General features: G+C 40.6%; 1 protein-coding gene across 1 annotated transcript in view; it reads right to left on the bottom strand.

Annotated features, from left to right (window-relative positions):
- Positions 1-21,231, bottom strand: part of RDX (radixin) — a 35,087-nt gene extending 13,856 nt beyond the window's left edge. The window contains exons 1-5 of the mRNA XM_065730081.1: positions 21,033-21,231; positions 14,629-14,693; positions 5,243-5,326; positions 1,198-1,293; positions 22-296 (exon numbers count right to left, since the gene is read on the bottom strand). Coding sequence (XP_065586153.1) covers positions 22-296; positions 1,198-1,293; positions 5,243-5,326; positions 14,629-14,640 — 467 coding nt within the window. The 5' untranslated portion in view covers positions 14,641-14,693; positions 21,033-21,231. The remainder of the gene's footprint in view (positions 1-21; positions 297-1,197; positions 1,294-5,242; positions 5,327-14,628; positions 14,694-21,032) is intronic.
- Positions 21,232-22,769: the final 1,538 nt, after the last annotated feature.

The raw sequence follows: 22,769 nt of genomic DNA on the forward strand, positions 1-22,769 counted from the left end.
ACATATGATGGTCTGTCTCACCGCTGAGGGAGAAGCCTGTCATTGGCTAGGTAGCCTAGTTTATGTATCTCCTTATTGTAATCTCCATACTTGGACTGGACAGCATAAGAAGCCAGAAGAACGGCCGTTTCTGGTGGACAATAGATCTCATCATTTAAGATAGCTTCTTTGACTTGCAGGAAGAAAAGTCTTTGTGTTATTTCCTGAATTAACTCTTCGGATACATCCTCTGGAAAAAACTTGGCCCTGAATTTAAACTGCAAAGGATTTTCTTTCCTTACATCTTGCTGTGTTACCTAAGGAAGAAAAATAAGTAAATGAAGAAAACATAGGAAGAGCACTAGATGTTATAATAAACACAACAAACTTGACACCGATGACTTATAGGAAGAAACAAAATGTTTAATAAAGATTCTGTAGCAAGAACTATAGCATGTTAATTTAAGTGTAAAGCTGAATTGTTTTTCCCACATGATACAACCTCCAACCACTGGAGGCTAGCCATTAGGACTAAAAAAGATTTGGAGCAGTACAGCACTCATTGCATAAAGCAAGACACAGATAATAAATGCTAAGAGGTGTGTTTGGTGGTCAGCAGGTTAGACTCACTGGACTTATCACTGAGAAGTAACATTATGTAAATGCATACAGTAACACATGCTCCTAAAAAGAAATCCCTCCCAGTTCATCTCTTAAAATTCAAGACAAAAGTTATCCTTGATTAAACCTAACTTATAGGATTCCTTTATTCTTCACAGTGTCATTAATAACTTGAAAGCCAATATAAAAAAGTGGCCATTCAAATTCATAAGTGGAATGCAAAGTACTTGGCTCCCAGTAACTGGGAGATGCTGTTCAGAGCTGGTGGGGAAAAATAAAAACTACTCTACAATTTACATATTAGAGAATGGATATCTATTATCAGTGATTTGTTAAAAATGTGTAGCTATAAACATGCATGTTCTTGAACCTCAAGTAGTGGGGAAAAAGTTTTATTATATATATACACACACAAACATATATAAAATAAAAATATATATATTTTGCCACTTAACAATAACTATCATTAAGAAAATTTCCATTCATTTGCATATGTTGCTGTTGTACTGGAAGTACAGAAAATTTTCAATCATTCTCAAAGCCTAATAAAAGTGTATTTAAAACTATATATTTGCCTATGTGCTAGGAAATTATTACCTTTTTATTTAGCTTCAGCCATGTTGAGTAGCCTTTGCTGTCCACATACTGCAGCCCAAAAAACCAGACTTCACGAAGACCAACAGTTTTTACCACCTAAAGGAAAGTGATCTACAGTTATCAATGGTCACTGCAGTAGGAATTTTATAGCTGTTACTTTGCATAAGCCACCTCAAATTTATACCTAACAAGACTTTTTGAAGTAGGTAGCAGTGGAAAAAATGTATTCTAAACAAAAGGACCAGCTCCAGTGTGCAACTTATGCATGCATCAAACTCATCACCTGAGGGATGCAAAGCTATGAACAGGATCCTTTGAAATCATGACTGGGAAGCTACCTGCAGACCAACCAACAAGCAAGTCTACTTCAACAAAAGACAAATGCAAACAAAAGCAATGAAACTATATCACTGAATAATACCTCTGTACAAGTATGATTGTATAGAGTACGAACCACCTCCATTAGGTGTTTCCAAGATCTTCTAACAGTTGATGATAAAAGATCTGGCTAATAAAACCATACAGAGATTGCCTACAAAATTTCAGATTAGGCCTATCAGTAAAAGGTATTAAATAAAGGAAGTTGTCCTTGAATAAATGAAAAGCATATTTATAGATGAACTTGATAAGAAAAAGAAACAGTCCCAAAACAGACAGCAATTACTTGTAGTGCAACCATCAGGGAAGTCCCACAGGACTGCATATGTAATACAAAAAAAACCCTACAAACTGTTTCACTTTCAACCTTCACCAATGCACAGAACTGACCACACTCATGGATCCAGTACAACTCTTCTAGCATACAGTTATTTCCTCTAAAACTTCCTATACTTTGTCTCCCTACTTTGGAACATGAGAGAAGACGAGAACAAGTTTGTTAGTTTTGCTGACTAAATTATGTATCTCAAGTCACATATGCCCAAATGCAGAGAAGACCAGCTGCTTCCATTAGCACAGATTGCCTGTACCATACTCATCAAAACACCTATGGCTTTAGTATACCACTCTGAAAATACTCTTTGCTTTGTAGACATATGAGTTGAGCCTTTGTAGCTGATCAGCCCCATGAGCTGCACAGAGATCAAGAATCAAGATGCTCAGCGCATGAGGCATACAGAGACAAGTGCTTATGCTCTTATCAAAACACATCACTCTGAACTGCTAGATTCTGCATGTCAATGGAGAATCAGGGCATTGCAGTTATTTGAATATGTACTGTTTCTCTACTACAACACAAGGTTACACATGCTTGTAAATCAATACTGAACACAGCATACACATTAGTTTGTTTTACTCCTCGAACTACAAATAAGGAAAAAATATGGTCTATCACTGCCATCTCACCTAAAAAAAAAACAAACAGTTCTGAAACTTTGTACCAAGATAACATAGGTACTTACACACTGTGACAGAGTGATACAAAAATAAGTACACAATGGGAAACTTCAGAATTTTATTTATATTTCTGTCTTGAAAGATTTATTAGATGGCCTCAGGGAAACTTTCATCACATCCATGAAACAGATTTATCCACCACTACAGCCCACAGTGTGGCAATTAAGAGGTAATAAAAACCTGTTGGAAACAGATCTATGCTTCGGCAAATCAAAACATGCACAAGAAGACAAACTAGCAGGAAATTCAGCCAGTCAACTTCTGAAAGACTGTAAGGGAGGCTTCTGAGATACCTGAAAAGGAGAGCTGGGGTTTAACCTGAGGTGAAGGAGACAATATTCCCACTCAGCTCTGATACTTAGTGTCAGTGCTTTATTGAAAAAGAACAAGCCTGCAGACTGTGGAAGCACACCTACTACAGCATTCCCTTTCTACTAGGAAGGACATAGATGAACAATGGGTTAAGAAAAAGAGGATGGATCTTCTTGTGCTCATACTGACCCCAACAGAATGAACTAAAGGACTAACTAAAGAACTTTGGATATAGTAGGAGTCTGAAAGAGTAGGAGTTGTTATAAATCAGGCTCGTGCAATAAACAAGAATTTCAGTATGTTTCAAAGCAGAAGAGAAAAAGACATCAGAACACCAAATTCTTGTCTGCTAGCAGATGAAGATAAGCACACAAACAGAATAGGAAACAACTCCAGAAAAAAGTATCTAAAAATCTGGAGGAACCATTGACACTGAAGGACAAGTAGTTCACCAAAACAAAAAAAAAGCACTAGACAACAGCAAAAATCATGGACAAGTTGCTATCCGCAAGCACTGGCCAACAAGTCTATTGCTACGTCCATCATCCCTGCATGATCCTGACAGACCAATTCCCTCAAGAGCAGTGCTACATAATTTTGTCTATAGAGAAATAGCATCTTTTACGTCTGAAAATTTAATGCAGGTTTGGCAACACAGTTCAGCTCATGACACTACTCTGTGTAATCCATGTATAAATTTAAGATCAGACTGAAAAAATTTCTCTCAAAACAAAACTGTTCTAGCTGATTTTGTTTGACTTAGGTTTTCAACTCCACAAGTTGACCATAAGAGCTAGTGAACCATCAAAAGCTACACAGAAATTTAAGGAATAAAGTTGCAGAGAACATGAAACATGCCAGAAAAGAATTCACTGTATCTTTGCTCCCTGTTTGCAAAAGTCCTATTTGGATACACAGCTGTATCTTTGCTCCCTGTTTGCAAAAGTCCTATTTGGAAGAAACTGATTACCTGGGCACATGATATTATGCAGCAGAATGACACCACACCCAACACTGTATGGCAGAAGATATAGCAAAGGTTGGCAAAAGAGAAGCAAGAGAAGCAATAGCCCTAGGCTTCTGTGTCAGAGGATATTATGCTTTTTATTTGATGATAGTGTTGACTAGACAAAAAGCAAAAGAGCAGGCTGTGCATCCATCCCTCCTCCCTTCAAGAAGGCTTTCAGAGAGGCAAGAAGCCTACTCCTCTGTTGAGGCTGAAGATGCACTGCTATTGACAGTAGTTAAAGGAGCAGGGGGTCAAAGTGTCACACTCACTTCTAATAAAAGTGGCAAATTTCCTCGATTATAAAGCAAAAGGCTTAGTGCCAGAAACAAAGAAATTCTCATCCCTTCAACTTAAATACCGAGACACTTAATTGGCACACTGAAAATCTCTAAAAATGTCACTTTCTCCAAAATGCTCAGCACTACATAAACCAAGCATCTATGGTGGAGTGCACAGAAGTAACAGTCCTACTGAACTTTTTTTTCCTTTAAATACAGTTGCACTATTTTTGAAGAATAATTTGGAATACTTCTTCATTTTTTAACTGAATGCATGCATCTTGAGTCTAGATTATATACTGCACTTTTTATTCCCTCAAGAAAAAATGACGTATTAGCAACCTTTCAAGATTTTCTAGAACGCTCCAGAACATTATAGCAAAAAAATAAAAATACATACTTCAATGTTCTGATGGCTCATATCAGACAGAATGAATGCACCAACAATGTTTTTAAGGAAATAATTCAGATAGCTCATTTAATTCATTTCAAGATATAGACAAGTGTAAAGGTGTAGCTCTGATGTGCCCACAAACCAGAAGCACATTAAAAGTCAATTCACATTTTAAAATAAAAAGTAAACTGGATTTTGGACTGCACTGCTCTTCAAACATTGAATTGTTGATAAAACATCTACAGATTCTTAAAGAAAAATGCTAGCTTTCCTTAATTTTTGTGTTACGCTCCTTTCAACAACAGTGAAGGTAATAAGAATTCCTCACTGATGCAATTCTAATGATTCTACAGCAACTGTTATACAGTGATTAGATTAAAATGCCATTACTTGGAAGCAGCTCCATACACAAGATTCAACTGACTCCTCACTGTTCCCCTGTCTACATAGAATTGTCTTTGGATATAGTGCATTCCATTCAGATTAATGACGAAGTTCAATCTAATCAACAGCACAGCTTAAATCATTTACATTTAAACACACAATTTTATACAGGAGAACACTTTTGCTTTATCAAACTATGCTTTAACAGACACAATATGGTGTTTGTGCACAAACACAGGCATACATATACACATAGAAACATAAATAAGTTACCTGATCAAAGAGCTGCTTGCCTGTTGTATTGGGTTGGATGGCAAATTCCAGCTCTGCATCCATTGTGGTTACTCTGACGTTGATCTACAGGAAGCAGTAACAATATAAATCACACTGCAGCAATGTAATACTTCTATATACTGTGATTGTAGACTATTTCTTACAAGGTAATATGTAAATTCAACAATTTAAATGGTTTTGGAAGAACACAAACATAAAAATCTTTTACTTTACATACCAGGATACTCTACATACTATTCCATGTCAGGTTTGAAGATCAAACCATGGAACAAAGTTCAAGTACCATTTTAATGAGAAGGCTGACATGAGTACTAAACTCCCAGGCATTAAGCTATAAAGCACTACAGAGTTCTCAGATATCTGCTACAGAAAAAGTCCAAACCTCAAACTATCACTTCAAGGAATTTATACTACACAGGACAAAAAGCCAAGCTGCGTCCCATCCTACCATTTCTCAAATTCAGAGGCTCAGTGTTTTTACACAGGTATAGGGTTAGAGCTCTTGATGGACCAATAGCACACTTTTTTTATCACTGGAAAGAAGAATTACACAAGTCAGCTCTCCTTATACTGATTCCATTTAATTTACTACAGGACTGAAAGCCCACTGGTACTCCATGAGCTTTGTCCCTCTCCTGTAATAGAAAACACACAATTCCAAAGAGGTGCTGTTTCTACCTGTTTGAAAGCAGGTAGTCACATGCTCCAGGTGGTATCTGGAAACCTACACACCTTACCAATTCCTCTTCAGGTGGTACACACAGGAGTGAGAATTTTCATGAAACAGAAATAAGTACCAAATACACAGTACTGTCATCTTACAGCTAGAAGAGTTCTCCACTCTATTGCTAGGCTGCTAGATTTTATTTATGTTCAGCAAATAGAAGTATAAAGCATTAAAGGTCAAATTTACATTGCTATAAATGCAAGAAAAAAATGCAAGACTTAATTAAGGCACATGCATATATTCTCATTTCTCTGTCTACTGTAAAACATGGGACTAGAATAAATTAGGACTTGCATTACAGGTTCTGACATTACTTGACCTATGCCTGTGTAAACGATTTCTATTCCCTCTCCCTAATTTTGCCACCAGGTGGAATACTTTGAGAAGCAAGTCTGGAAGAATCTCAGTCAGCTAGATCATAGAAAACAGACCTAAGATGGGAAAAAGCAAACTGGACAGCGTGTCCCTATGTAATAGTTTCAGGTTGTTCACCCCTTTCTCTGGTGTCAAGGTAAACAACTCGGGACATGAACTGGAAGCACAAGACAAGAGCAGTAGGAGTCAGAGGACCGCTAGGTTATAGACCTACAAACAAGGAAGATAGCAAGGGGTTACAAACTTTGTGTGTGCAAATACTGATAAAGAACAAGAGTTGAAGGCTTTGGATAAAAGACAGTGAATTTCTATTGGGAAAAAAACCACACAGAAGGAGCTGTGCGTGAGGAAGAGAGAAAAAGAGGTGTTTTCTGTATGTTCTGCTCCTCCTTCCAAAACAAAAGTGCTTTCAAAAGCAGCAGTTTTATTGAACTTTAGAAAGGAACTCTGCTTCAGCACAGCTAGCAGTAAGTTACAAGGGGTAAGGCTAAAATGTAACTTTATCAAATGCCAAAAATCTCTTACGTAACAACATTGCCAAAACAAGAAGTGCCACAGAAGATTTAGAAAGCACAGCATGTTAAACTAACTGCAGCAGACTTCCTGAAATTGCAATAGAGACTTCTTACATAAATCTCTTTATTTCTAAAAAGTTCTTCCAGAAAGGCCTGCATGCCTTACAAAAGCTGAAATAAATAACTAGTGAGGTAATAGATGTCATACAGAAAATAAAGAGGCAAGCTGAACACAACCCACAGATTGTGATTACTGGCTAAACAAAACAAAAAACAGGAAACAAGAAGGAAGCACTGCATGCATTCAGGTAACTGCTGCAGTCTTCAGTAATTTTCATCTCCCAACTTCTAATAGGTCCCCTATTAATACTTCCATAGAACTTAAGTTCTACTAAGAAGTCCCAAGTTTAGAAGTATTTAGAAGATCCCAAAATTGAATGAGAGCAATATTAAAATAACCTCTTATGGCATGAGTTATTTTTAAGAAAAAGCCTACAAATGTACTACTACCCTAGACTTCTTTTTAATATCCCTTTCCTCCTATAGGCATTTGGGCTAACTTAGATCCTGGCATGCAACTATTGATCTTTTGCAGTTTTACACCTAAAGCTTTGAAACAACATTATTTCTGTCCTGGAAAACAAGGGTACTGTTGGCAAAACCTGAGACCAAACCCATAAGGTTGAACTCACCTAAATCTCCATCACACCACTAGGCTCTACACGAAACCAAGCCTCTGCTCCAAGCTGCACTGTTGGCTATATTTTGCAGATAAAGTGCATTATGAAAGGCAGTGTGGAAGGATTACACTTGATTTATAAGGGAAGGAATTGAGAGAGATGGCTCAGTGACTTGGGCAATGGACTGCCACTTAGGGAAGCTGCCACTAGGGGTAGCAGGGGACATTATCTGAACCACAATTCACGAAGACAAACACCACTCTGAACTGCTAAGCCAACCTGACCACAAAAGCAGACAGGAGGGACCTCTTGCAAAAGTTCTAACACTACCACTGCTCGTGCCACAGGAATTAGTTTATCCCACCTTCTCAATCTTGCCCAAACCAGGATCACACCCATTCCTTCAGAAGCTACGGAGGCTACCACAAAGCACCAGAAGCAGATGCTTTGTAAGGATGCCACTCTGCAATCTGACCTAGAAACTCCCTTGGTGCTTTCTGCAGTCCATAGAAGCTTGGCCGAGGAAGCTTCACTTGGTATCTCAATTTAACAGTTTATTTCATTTACTACTGACCTAGAGATGTCCACGTGGTCGTGGGTTGGAAATGCTTAGAAATGTAATTGGAGGTTTCCACAAATGGGTAGCCTTGACCTTGCCTGAAGATTCACACAGTCGGCATTGTGAGAGACTGCTCCCTGTTTATAAACCAGGCTGTGGCACGGCTGAGACACAACTGGGCAATGACCTGCAGCACTGAGACCTGGCAATGCAGCACGTGGACACAGGAAAGCCCTGACTGCAGTACACAGGGTACAGAGAACTCTGATGCTGCCAATGCTCAACCCATGTAGCTATGCAGAGTTTTAACACAAAGGATAAGACATCTTCTCTACTCCTGCTTCAGATGTGAGTACACTGATCTCCATTCAGGGAGCTCAGGGCAAGAAGCGTACTCCTGAGCTGTAGAGAAAGGTATTTGAAGATAAATAACTAAATCCATCTCCTAACCCACAGAGGAAATAAGAACATAGTTAGGGTTTGCCTCTCTCTGGCAGAGTATTATCCTGAATACACTACTTTTATGTAACTATAGTTAATTCACATTAACCAAACATCTAGACAAACACTGTCTGTACTTAAAAGGCCATAAAGGAGAAGATGAAAGGGGAGGTTAATGAGTTACTTGAAAGAATTTTGTAAAATTCCTAAGAGGAAAAAAGTGCTTATAGCACGATGTTTCCTTCATCTGTCTACTTCTGTAAACAAAGATGGTATAGGAATGCATAAAAAACATTTAAGATTATCACACCATAAGGTCCACTGGACATTTCTATTGCAAAACACCACCTAAGAGCATTAAATCAATGTTTAGACTACTAAGACTTATCTCACAGCTTCTAAAGTAACTAGCTTGGCTCATTAGCAAAGGAAACAAATGGTCAGGGAAAGAAAAAGAACCACCAGGCTTTTGGAGAAAGAGTCTGCAAGTATAATTTTCTCTTATTCTGACATAACTTTGTCCCAATATTTATGTAAATACACATACATTAATGTATCTGTAATAAACTTTCCCAAGAATAATGCTTTACTGTCAAATGCATTAAACCCCTGCATTCTGACTGGTATCTTATCCACCTTGGCATGAGAATGAGTTGTCCAAGTTCCTCCTGTATTTTACTACACCTGCTTCATAATAATTAAACATAGTCAAGAAGACAACTGCACATATACATGAAGTATTCTTTGGGAAAGGAGCAAGAGATGTTTTGATAGCAGGTGTTGATAAAGCAATACAAGGAGGCTTCTACAAACTGTAACAACCTATCCATTACAAAATGTATCTAAATTTATAAAATAATTAATCTAAATCAATAAATAGTATGACTAATTAACATATCTAGAACAATAAACATCCATGTGCTCATACTAAAAGCATGTAGTTTGTAATGGGGACTATATTATTTGTGGTATTCATGCAGAGATTTAAGGACTGGGAAAAAAAAAACCTTCCACACTTCCTGGTGGTATTTCACTTCAGCCCTCTACAATTCAATGGGCTGTTACATATTAATCACATTAACTTCTGATCTGCTCCTCAAATGCAGATATGAGCCATAAAGTGTGCACCAGAACTGACTCCCAGCTTACCAGTATCACTCTGTATCAGCCACTATTTGCTGTGAGGAGCCACGGTGCTTCAGCTATTATTAGGAAGGCTAAAACTGAGCTGGCACTAATAATGAGTAGGAAAATCATTCAAAATCATATGAAAAACATGCTCTGTGGTTTTGCTGTTTTAATGAATGCAACACGAGTTAGTCATATGTGAAAACCATAGAAACAGCCCAGTTCTCATCTACAATCAAAACACATCTAGAAAAAGAAGTTTCTTCAAACTAGTTCAGGCAATTGCTGTATATGGTTTGCTTGAAGCAGTATTGCTGTTCTGGAGGAGCAGCACATCAGTCCCACTGCCTTATGCATCACACAAACACAGCGTTCTCCACATCAGCCCCAAAGCAGAAGGATGAAAAGATGTGTGAGAAAAGTTGAAGAAGGAGATAAGGTAAAAATGGTAAGGATTAAATGGCATTAAGAAGTAAAGGCTACAGAATAATGTATCAGATATTGATAAAACATAGTTAAAATCTAAATCAAAAACTGTCCTCAAAATGACATCAATTATCTATTTCTGCTGCAAAAATAAATTGTATGTGTAAACCATAACTAATGCTCTGAATATTTAAAAGATTGACCTGAAAAACAAACTCATTTTTTAATCACAATGTTATTACGATATAAACCAATTCAACCACTTTGCAGAAATAAAGTTAATCTTGCAAATACTGACTCAAATTTTAAATATCCATTTTTACTCCACAGTGCGATAGCTGCTTCTTCCTGAAGCACTATACCATAAAATGCCTCAGTTCCAAAGAACTGCTTTCCATCATTCGACATTTAGTCCTGTGACAGCCTAGTATCATCTTTCTTCCATGCCTTGCAGTCTTGCACAGAAATGCTGTAAACTATCAGGAAAAAAAAAAAAAAAAACAGCAGATAATTTTAACTCCTCTTACACCTTATAAATGCAACTAAAATTTCAGTCAATTAAACCTAATCTTCTTAGCCTATGAAATGATTAACACTTACGTAACTAATGGTGTCTAATTTTAGACTCCACGCTTCTATTTTTGGTGAAGAGCTGAGAGAATGGCACATAGCTGAGAAACATTCTGTATCTGTTCTTTTAGGAATGAAACACTGCAAATAAGATTCAGTAGATGCTCTGTCCTCTGGGCAGAGAAGTGAGCACAGTGCAAATAGCCCCACCAAGCAGAGCAGCTCCAACTTTGATTATAGTAACAAAGGCCAAATTAAACAAGTCAGCAATTTTTTTTTCAGGAGGCTCACTAAAGCTAAATGCAACTTAATTATGCACTGACAGGCAGAACTGAGAATATTAATGTCTCGAAACTACTCACTTTAAAAGTAGAGATGCCTAGCAAGATCAAAAATGGAGAGCTGCTTAGAATCATAGGGGTTGGAAGGGACCTCCAGAGACCATCGAGTCCAACCCCCTGCCAAAGCAGGTTCCCTACACCAGGTTGCACAGGTAGGTGTCCAGGCGGGTCTTGAATATCTCCAGAGAAGGAGACTCCACAACCCCCCTGTGCAGCTGTGCCAGTGCTCTCACTGTAAAGAAGTTTTGCACACATTCGTGCAGAACCTCCTGTGCTGCAGTTTCTGTCCGTTCCCCCTTGTCCTGTCTCCACACACTGCTGAAAAGAGTCTGGCCTCACCACTTTGTCCCTCACACCTCAGAAACTTTGCTTAGTTCCAAACACACACCAAGTACATAATCAGACTTCTCTATGGAAGCAACTAAACAAGAAAATGTTCTAATAGTGGATATTTTTCCGCACACATCACCTTAATATCTCAAAACAATGCATTAAAGTCACTTATACCCTTTTCAAAGCACTCTATTGCACTCCAGCCACTTAACCCAGTAGCCTCTGAGAGAAAATCCCTCTCACATAAGAACAATGACCTTTTACTACCACATGTAAGAAGATCATTCACAGTGGCACGAACCTTACTGCAGACAGAGGCTATACTTCCAGGAAAAATAGCTGAGTTTTAAAGCAATTTTCTTCCACAGTAAAATTGCTTTACAGGTCTTCATTTGTTTAATTTTGTTTGGACTACTACACAAACTTTCCAAATGAAAGCAAATAATAATAAAAAAAAAACAGAACCAAAAAAGACCTAAACTGTAATTCTTTCCATTGATCTTCCTGTGATCAGGTGTTCAGTGATTTAAACTGATCTTTAACTTCATTATTTGTAACATCAAAATAAAATTCATTCTAAAATGCATTCTAAAATTTGCTTAGAGCTATATGCACAGATTCAGTGACTTACAAGAACACTGGATTTCCCAACAACTACCACTTGGATCAATACAGCAGGATCTGAAGGAAAAAAGATCTAAACAGGACAACTTCCAGGTGAAGCTTCAAAGCACCCTTATCATTTAAGAAGCTACCAGAGCAAAATCTGAGGTCTGACTTTCACGGGTAAAGTATTTAATCTGTGGCATGTGTGCTACTACTACATTAACTGATTATGTGTTACAATTTCAGTAAGGTCAAGTTTACATGAAAAAATCTGTATGACATTTTTCCAGGAAAGTTACCAATTTCATTTCACTTCTTAATGACTCCTTTCACTTAATGAGATCTGAGATATGCCTACAACATCAATGGGAAAAGGCCACCATATGGAAAGTCTTACATTCTTTAGATGACTTTTTATATATATAAATAATGTATTATCTCACCTTTGGCATGATTCTGCCTTCCTTTCAAAGCTCTGGGAGCAAAATTCTATTTGTAGGGTTAATTGTGAGACCTGACAACTGAAATCTCAATTCTAAGGATATTCCCATTCTCCAAACCTCCCTAAAACCACATTTTCTATGATTTTTCTCAGGTCCCTGAGGTAGAGGAAACTCACTTGGCTAAGTTTTGTGGCTCTGATCCCACAGTTGAAGAGAAGGTAACCTCACTCAGGCAGAGTTGTTTTCCATTGATCACACCTGTGACTTCCTCAGGCTCTAGCTGTATGGAGCTGGGGGTTTCAGAATCTCACAATGACTTTTTTCCTTTATCATAAAGTACTTCTCCAGGTGGGAAACTCTATTGAAAGTACAGCTCAATTAACATAGCCAGGACTGGAAAAGGTCAGAAAATGGTACACTGCTAATTCATTTTCCTGTCGTTAAGAATGCAGCTGTTTGTAGGAAGGGGCTGGTAGACAAATAACTCATGCTCATTTCATTAAGCATTAAGCTACTGGTCTAAATCACGGGAGGGAGGGGGCATGAGGAAAAACAGAGAAAATGACATGGACAGTCTGTCAAAAGATTAACAGCAAAGCTCTAGATAGAATTTCTAGCCTTTGGATAGTCATATGCTCACATTATTCATTATGCTGTACCATTTCCAAACATTGGAGTGCAATACTGACTATTACCATTTCTATTTAATAGCAAAAAACTTTCATACATCCACAAAAGCTGCACATACACTTACACATGTACTTCCACTCAGCAGTAGATATGCCCCATTCACCATCTACTACCTCAATTAAACATCAGTAAACAAAGGAAGCTTGAAGACTATTACAAAACCCAATTAAGAAGAGGAGAAATAATCCCTGACAATTCAGTTTCACTCACTAAATGTAAGGGGAAAAAGAGAAACAAAAGTGATTTAACATATGGTAGTCAAAGAACTCAACATACAATATCACATCAACAACAAAAGAACAGATTAATTAATACTAAGTACATCCTTAAATGATTCTAAAAAAATAAGTACCAAGTTTGTGGATGAACCCATATTTCAGCTGAAATGTGATGTCCTCCCTTCTCCATTTACCTTCTACATTACACTCCTAACCACAATAAAAATACCACCCAATGGTCCCACTGCTATTACTGACACTTCATATATTTTGTCTTCCCCTCACAGACCCTGAAGTGAAACCTTCCATTTATTCTAACAGACCTTGAATCAAGCACAAAGCATACCCCCACCATCCAGTGTGTGCTCCACCACCCAGTGAATGCCATCTCACCTCAAAGTCAACAGTACCTAAAAGATCACTCCTCCTGCCAGCTGACCAGGTTATAAGTTCACTGTGATCTGTGAGCACTACTCTCCTCTTGAAGTGTGCAACTGACACATAACTCCTCAAAGCACCAACCTGGAACCGCTTCACATATCTGAACTCCACTTGTACAGTGTGAGATCTTATGAAATATATTCTTGGGCATGGGCAAAACAACCAGAGCTGTTTTAAGATCCTTCAGTCCAACCCCTTGCTAAAGCAAGTTACCTACAGTATGTTGCACAGGAAAAGTCCAGGTGGGTTTTGAATATCTCCAGAGAAGGAAATGCCACAATCTCTCTGGGCAGCTTCTTCCAGTGCACTGCCATCCTCAAAGTAATCAAGTTCTTCCTCATGTTCATATGGAACTTCTTCTGTTCCAGTTTATGCCCAATTACCCCTTGATCTGCCACTGGTCACTGCTGGGAAGAGCCTAGCCCCATCCACTTAATTCGCACCTATTATGTATTTTAAGCACTGATTAAATAACCTCTACCTTCTCCAAGCTGAACAGCCCCAGGTCTCTCAGCCTTTCCTTCTAAGGGACACGCCCCAGGCTCTTTATCATCTTTGTGGCCCTCCACCAAACTCTCTTCAGAAGCTCCTTGTTTGCAGCAAACTGAGGAGCCCAAAACTGAACACAGTACTTGAGATGTGGCCTCAGCAGGGCAGAGCAGAGGGGGAGGGACCACCTCCCTCAACCTGCTGACCATACTCTTTTTAATGCACCCCAGGAAACCACTGGCCTTCTCGGCCAGCAGGGCATACTTCTGCCTCACAGCCAATCTGCTGCCCACTAGGAGACCCAGGTCCTTCTCCACAAAGAACCATTCCAGAAAACTGAAAATCCTGTTAAATTTTAGATGAGTAAGAGAAAAGCTACTTACTGGTTTCGGCATTTTGCTGGTTTTCTCTTGTCCACTTCAGGCTTCTATAAATTCTTTGTTCCCTTCTGTCAAAAACAAACATAAAAAAGGGTTGCTTTAAAATTATTCATAACAGAGACTGTGTACATCACAGCAAATAGTACAAATGCCAACACAGATAAACAGGCATTCTACACGTACAAAGCGTCCTTTTCAGAAGGTAACAAGCAGCTAAGTTGCCACTACCAGAATCAACAGGTTTCTAGAAAGTAACCTCCTTTCCAGTGTTTATAAAGTACTGAAGGGGAGCTGTCTTTATTCTAACAAGTGCTACATGTTCTTAAAAAAAAAAAAAAAAAGAAGACATTTTGGTACTGAAAGCCTTTAACATTATGAGAAGAAAAATTTGTTCAAGAAACACCAAAGCTGCAATTTAACCTGTCAGTGCTAGCCAAATTTGAAACTTCATGCAAACAAAGAAAAGCTAATGTGATCTTTAATCATCAAAACTGTGTTTCACATGCATAAAAACATTCACTTCTCCTGAGAAGACACGATACACTCGTTTTTCCCAAACAAAGATGAATGCAAGTAGACCATTACAGTACAAATAAAAAATAAAAATTAAGTAAAGCATATTTTCTTCATTTTGTAAGCAGAAAGGCTGAAACTTATGTCTAAAAGGTTAGGAAATTATTTACTGTTGTGTTCTACGAGTTCATAATGATCTTTATGCCTTGCAAAGAAACCACAGTGCTTGTAATGTGGCAGGTAGACCACGCTCTGCTTGATTCAGTTCAGTCCAAATGAGAAGGATTAAGTGCAGACACCTTCCTGCTCATTTTTAAAGTACTGCCTTCTATGAAACAGTCCTGCTGCTGGTCTGCAAACAGTACCAAAGGTAGCATTGCCTTCAACAACAGAACTGCAATTTACCCACAATAAGGCAAATTAAGATGATGCGCTATTCAGCATAATCTCGGATTCCAGTGTTATATTCCCATGATTACACCTGAAAGATAACATTCTCAGGAGTGCTTAAGGAAGCTTCAAGACAAAACCAAAGTATTTCAAGTGATTTAGGGTGATTTATCAGAAGCAAACTCTTGTATGAACTTTATGAATTTCTCATTCATAAAGAAAAAAAGTAAATATATTGTTACATACATTTAAATATAAGCTATATTTCCTTTGCTTCTTCTAAAAATACAGTGAATATCAACAAAGCTTTACAGTGCAAGCTAAGGGGCACCAGCATTTCCTGGTTTTCTTTTCCTACTCTATTGTTAGTAAAGAAGGATATTCTGAAGTACTGCACAGTATCAGCAGCATTATTACGATTTGAATATATAGTTCAATACAATTGTGAAAAATCTGAGCAAACTTTTCCATAATTACATCTTCCCTCTGTTTTTATTTTTACTGAAAGAACTTCGGGGGGAAGAGGACCGTGGGAAAGATGTAAGATAAGAAATGATGTTTCTCTGAGGTTTCCTGGGTCCTTACAACTCTGTCCTTCGATAAAATTGAAAAGCACAAACTCGATTCACAGAAGAGATTGCTCTCCCTGCTTTCTCTAGCACCCCACAGAAAACAAAAAGTAGAACAGGCTTGGTCATAATTTCTGCTATCAGCAGAAAAGATTCCAAGCTGCAGCAACCCCCACGCTCACCTTCTTGCCAGCAAAGGCTGTGCCCTAGAGTTAAGCTCAGAAAACTAAGCATTCAAAAGCTAACTTAGAGTCTCATCCACCATTTTAGAAGTGTGCCAACTCAACAGTACTGAAACAAATCCTAAGATCCACAACTGCTCTTATGTGCCTATATTTGCATTGAAAAGAAGAGGTGTGGTAGGACTGCTGCTATTACTCAAGTCGAGGCTCCCAGAAAATAAACAAGAGCACACAGCACAAGGCCGGGCTGTACAACCAACTGATCGCTTTCTGAAGCCCTTCTAGAAGAAATGTGCCTACCACTTTCTAAAAGGATTGTGCCATGCCCTCATATCGTTGCAAATTCTTCCAGACATTCATTGTTTGCTTTTGGTTTCACCTAACCATTTTATTCATCTGCTATAAACCAATCCTGAATTACTATTTGAAAGCAGACTCTAAAACCTTAGGGCAATGGTTTACATCAGGAATGTCGCTATAACATTTCATTCTGTAGGAAAATGTTAAGTCATCAAACCACAGTTAGTAGCCGTATAATTCAACTGAGTTTACACAATTAACACATACTGTTTGCATGCAATAAAACAAAGCTACCAGCTGAAAGTTAAGAATCCTCTTGTTCGTAACCAAACACATGCAAACAGCGTCACTGCCATCAGTGATCATGGAGCATCAAGAGCAGAAAAAAACCCATCTATACAGAGCAAACAATATCTCAATCCTCATTGAAGTGTTTGCTGTAGTATCTTAGAGTAAAATCTGTAATTTTGTTTATTTAAAAGAAAATAATAGAAAGTTAACTCAATTGTGCTGAAGCCTGTTCATACTTCAGATCAGAAAAACCACCTGTTATATTGTAAGAAAAGAAGTCACATGAATCTAACACTGTCGGTCTGAAATTTACATTATGGAAATAAAATGGCACACCATGCAAAAACAGCCTGTGTCTACGCGTTTTCATGCTCAGTGTTACACAGCTTCAGAACTATATACTCATATAAAAGCATTGCAACTCATCATTACCACCACAGAAAAAAAATCAAGATCTTCACAGATCTCGAAATAGAGAAGAATCAAAATCAAGCAGCAAACAGAAAAAGCACTCTATCTTCCCCAATTATCAGCATTGACTAGCATTAAAAACAAGACAAATATAAGTAAAATATTTGGTTGAAAGAAACCAAATACCACCACCAGGCTAAATACTGACATCTCCACTATCACTGCAGTAGAAGTTCATTCCTGCCATTTATGTGTATTTTGCCTTTTAGTAAGCTTTTTCTTGTGACGCAATTAATCACAGATGCTTAGTTTTATCTGAACACCCCCTCCCATGCCAGTCCCTGGGGGCTGTGGGCACAGAGCTCCTGCTGCAGCTCCCCAGGTCTCAAGGCCTCCATGGCACGTGCTGCTGTGATATGCCTCCAGTCTGAGTCACCAAGAGGTCAGATGCTGCGCATCACAAACCAAACAGGAATTCTCTCAAAATGAACAATTGAGATTTCAATTCATTTCACAACGTGGCAGTTTGGGGTTTTCTTTAAAATCATTATCATCCATGTTTCCAGTTATGCCACAGAAGCCAACAAATAAAGCAATTGTTGAAAGACGACAAAGAAAGCTTTATCCAGAAAGCGATGGTGCATAAAGCACACGATGCCAAAATTCTGACAGATAATTTATGCAGCAGCTGTTTTCAAAAGAAACATTCATGCACACAGCCGTGGGGCCGGGGTCAGGTGAGGAAGGGCCGGGAAGCCTGAGATGATGGAAAATGGATCCTCAATCAACAGGGCCCTGCCTGACAGCCCAGGGCCTTCCTTCAGGAGTCTATGCAGGGTGCACCCCAGGCTGCGAGCTCTCAGCACCTGCCTTCCTGCTGCATACAGATGGCAAGACCACAGTTTCAGCTGCAGCCACGTTAACGCCAGCTCACTCATTTACAGGAACTTGTTTAACATAAACTCACTTTTTCTTTGCAGCTTTGAGCATTGCAATTGTTGTGATCTCCAACACTTCACAGACAGCAACAGGAAACCTACAGGCCACCATACATACCCACTCGGCCTCAGCTTTCTTCCAAAAAACAGCTCTCTGTTCTAGCATAGCCCGAGAACACTCATGGGGCAACCACCCCTCCCACCGAGCTCAACAGCTCCTAATGACACACTTGGTGAGGTCCAATAAAGCTGTGTGTTCACCACAGGCTGTACCTCTTAACACACATCTTCCAGTAAGCAAGGATATATATCTACACACCTGTATAAGATGCAGGCAGATCACAGGGGAACCAGGACAAGCCATCTTACAGAAAGAAGAAAAAATAAAAAGCTAAATTCCATAAATAAAAAATAGTAATAGTTAAGAGATGTGACCAGTGCTAAATACTACAGTTTTAAATAGCAACACCAAGTACTATATTTTCACCTTCTTAAAAGAACACCATTTCCCTCCACTTTCCCCACACCCAAGATACCTGACTCACCACTTCTCAGAATAGTTACTACATAGCCAGGACAACTGTTAAGCTTTAAACATATTTACAGCCAAAGCCATTCAAAGATGCAGCTGCTTTCTTCTCAACTGGAGATCCCAAGAACTTATGAAGTACTAACAAGAACTGGGCAGCAGCCAGCACGGTAGTTAAATAAAAGAAGAACACAGAACATACAAAGCATGTTTATGCAGCACTTGAAGTTTTACCAGTTAGTGACAGATGTGCTAAACAACTCACATACTAAGCTTAATAAATATAAACTGTCATCTTCAGATTTTTGCTTATGGCACCCAACCAAGATCTGGAAGAGTTCTACAGCAACAAATGCAGTCTTCCCATGTATGTCTGACACATAGATAAAAATGGAAATTAAGAAGCGTGAGTACACAAGTACTATATTGTTTTAATGTGAGGAACTTCTCTAAAAATAGGGCTAGCAAAGAATTATGGCATAACTGAAACCCTGAATAACGAGGCACAAATCTCATAGGACTAGTTCCATAAAATACAGAAAAGCCCTCACATCAGCTTCCATATGCACTGGCCAGAGCTCTTCAATCAAAGTGCTCCTGTTTGAGCCAGTGTAATATTTCTGTTTCTCCCTGTACTACGTGACTTGAAGGCTTCATGTCACAGAGTAATTAATAAGCATCTAAAACTGAAAGAGAAAGTTATTTAATTCAAAGCACAGCCAAGAATCAACCTACTGCTAAAGTTACACAGAGACACAGCCCTTCAATGCAGAAAGCAAGGAGTTTGTTTAGGTCCCTCAAACTCTGGGAAAAGCTCGCTGAGCATGTGAGACACCCGGTGCTGCCTTAATGCACACTATCTTTGGACAATCAGGTCTTTCTTCACTACTTAGTATAAAGTTTTGGTTACATTTACAAACTTGAAAATCCTCCCTTTCCTCTACACCCACACACTTTTAAGGCTATACAAAGTGATAGGACAGCTTTGATGTTTTTAACACATCCAATACAAAGCTGCAATGCCTTGAACAACTTCCCTTTTAACCCCTGCCAACAGAAGTACTCCTTCTTAAAAGCTGAGCGGCAATTAAAGATCTCTGAAGAATAAAGCCACACACCTACCCAATGGCTGAAATCATTTTGTTTGCTCTGCTTACCAGGAACTACCCCCACCAGGAACGTTACCTCTTTCATTCCTTACCCCCCGACTGCATACTGCATGGATGAATCCAAATTCTGACCACATATGCAACAAGCCAACTTGTCACTCTACAGCTTCACTGCCTTCGCAGTGAACCAACTTTATCTGGCAGCTTGAACATCAGCAAGGCTGGCAACACTCCTCGCTGTGATGGTAGCAGCAAGCGACAAGAGCTCTTTCTGTTCTCCCTTCTGACACTTTCATACTGTTCCTTACAGTCGGTACTCGATGAGAACTCTCTGGACAGCTCCTGACGCGTCCCTTTCCACATGGTTTTTAATGCTGTGTACGGCACTTTAGCTCTCCAGCCTCCCAACTCAGAGAGAAGAGCTGTGTCACTCGGGCACAAAGCTGGAAGCGCGCCACAGCCGTGTGACTGCTGCTCGCGGGGAGCCCGCTTATCTGGGAACGCCGCCGTTTATTTTCACACAGCCCTTCTGCTAAATCGATACCTCGGTCCAGACAAGAGTTCTTATAACCCAACAGCTACCGCTCCCCTCTGTCTACCGCAGCAGCGGGGCCGTGTCACCGCGCGCAGCTCCACGCCCCAGGAGCGGACACAGCGCGGGCGGGCACGAGGCCGAGCACGGCGCGGGGGCAGCGCTGGCGCCTGACAGAACGAAGCCGAGTTCCCACTCTTAACACCCAGAACTCAGCGGGAAAGGCTGCGCCGTGAAGGGGAACGAGCTTCGCGGCTGATGGGAACAGCCGGTTCGGTTCGCTCCGCCGGCACGGAGCCCAAGAGAGCCCGCGAGCGACCACAGCATGAATCCACGCAAAAAAAAAAACAAAGCACAAACGCTCAGTGAGGGCCGCCGAGCCCGTCCCGCCGGCCGGCGCTCGAGGACTCTCCAAGCGTCCATTTGTTGGAAACAATAGACAGCAACAGATGCTCGTAGCGCTCCTTTATGAAGCGATCCCTTACCGCCACCGCGCGCAGCCGCCACATGGCCGCGCAGCCCATGAATAATGCAGCGGGAGCTCCCGCAGAACGCCCACGGCTCCCTCCTCCGAGGGGGCGGCGGGACCGGGCCCTCACTGCCCGCGGTGCCCGGCCCGGCCCGCCGCTCCCGCCGAGCTCACCTGGGGCTGCGCTCCCCCCGCGGCGTCGGGGAGAGGACGAGGCGCGGGAAAGGCGACCGGGAGAGCCGAGACGGGCGCTTCCCCGCCCCGCCGCGCAGCACTCCCCCTGGCAGCGGGGCAGGAGGCGCTGCGGGGCCGCCCCGCGCTGCTCGCGGCGCCGCCGGGGACGAGGCGCCGAGCGCGGCGGCTGACAGCTCTGCAATATGGCGGCGGCCGCCGCCGTTCAGATTTTCCCCCCTATCAGATTTTGCGGCTCGGGACGCAGCGCGCATGCGCGGAGAGGAAACGCGCAAGCGTGCCGAGCGACGTGAAGCCTCTGCCCGGAGCCCCCGGCGGAGGGGTGCGGGGGTTCGGCGGCGCGGAGGGAGCGGCACGCGGTGCTGCGGCTGTGGGGGCGGGGTGTCCTTCCGCCGTGGGGGAGTGCGCTGTGCGAGGGGTGGTTGGGAGGTGGATGGGAAAGTACTCGGGGAGCTGTAAGTGAGGAGTGTTTTTTGCTGCGCGTTGAACTTGTGAAGCGTCTTGCATCCAGCAGGTACGTGGTCGCACCGATGGCCGTTACGCATAGCGCACACCTCCCCTCTCAGGTGAATATTTTTGTGTACGTCGCTGCGCGAGCCCATGGAAATATGCAATATGCAAGAGCCGCAATTCCAATCAGTAACCTAAAGGCAGGAGCTTTGGTTCAAGCCAGGTTCAGCACCGAGCACAGATAAAATGCGTTTACTTTAGCTGGCTGAGTTAGGGGCTGGCTTTTCCTCCAGAGCAGTCCCTTGTGAACTGGCTCAGGTATGGGATTATTGCTCCGAGGTCATGGCTTCATGCTGAGAGCAAGTGTGAAAAAGCTCTTTTCAGTGCGTGCGTTATCGTTTTAGGATATGGTTTATCTCTGGTCCTGTTTTGCGAAGAATAATATTCCTCAAAAAAGTCGTGGTAAATAATAGTCTTATCTACCTTGTTAACGGTATAATGTGGTTTTCTTCTCACTTTGCTTCCTTAACAAGGTGTAAAATTGCAGTTTGTCTGATAAAGCATGGCAGTAAAAACAAAAGTGTAGTTAGTGATTGTACTCTTTAGTCATGAAACTGAAACTACAGAAGGAGTTACGGTCAATAAAGAGAGCTTAGAGATATCCTTATCAACTTATATTACGCAGTTCTTCAAGAGGTGGGTTATAAAATTACTGATAAGAGTGCTGTAACGGTGAGATATAAAAGTTTATCTTCCAGCAGTAATGCCAACATACAGCTCTTCATTAAAAAACATACTCTAAGCTTTCAGTGCCCAATCTGAGGAATCAGTGCTTCAGTCCATTCTGATAGGAAATGTTTTCAAGCCAATGCGTCTTATTTTTAGTGTGCCTGCGAAGATGGAAAGTGTTGGTCAGTGAAGACCCAACTGTGAGTTAGATTTCACTTCTGTGAATGCAATCCAAGAGACGCTTACTGGGCAAAGCATTTTGGAAAGGAAAACTAACTGAGGAAATAAAAAAAAAAGGAAAACTAACTGATAACTGAGGAAATGCTTTTGCTACATTGAATGTTATGCAATACTCCTTTACCTGTAATTCATTAAGATTTGTGCCATCAGCTGCACAGAAGTGTGGTTCTGCCCATATCTCGCCACTCATGTGAGAAGTTATACATGGATTTGTGTGCAAGTCTGGAACCCAGCCACTCTTTCCGGGAGAAGGAGTGCCTCTATGACTCAGTACACACATACTTATCTATTAATATGTTT

The sequence above is a fragment of the Cyrtonyx montezumae genome, unplaced genomic scaffold (genome assembly GCF_038088225.1).
Source record: "Cyrtonyx montezumae isolate F1298 unplaced genomic scaffold, pur_monq_1.0 scaffold_12, whole genome shotgun sequence".
In the NCBI taxonomy this organism is placed as follows: domain Eukaryota; kingdom Metazoa; phylum Chordata; class Aves; order Galliformes; family Odontophoridae; genus Cyrtonyx; species Cyrtonyx montezumae.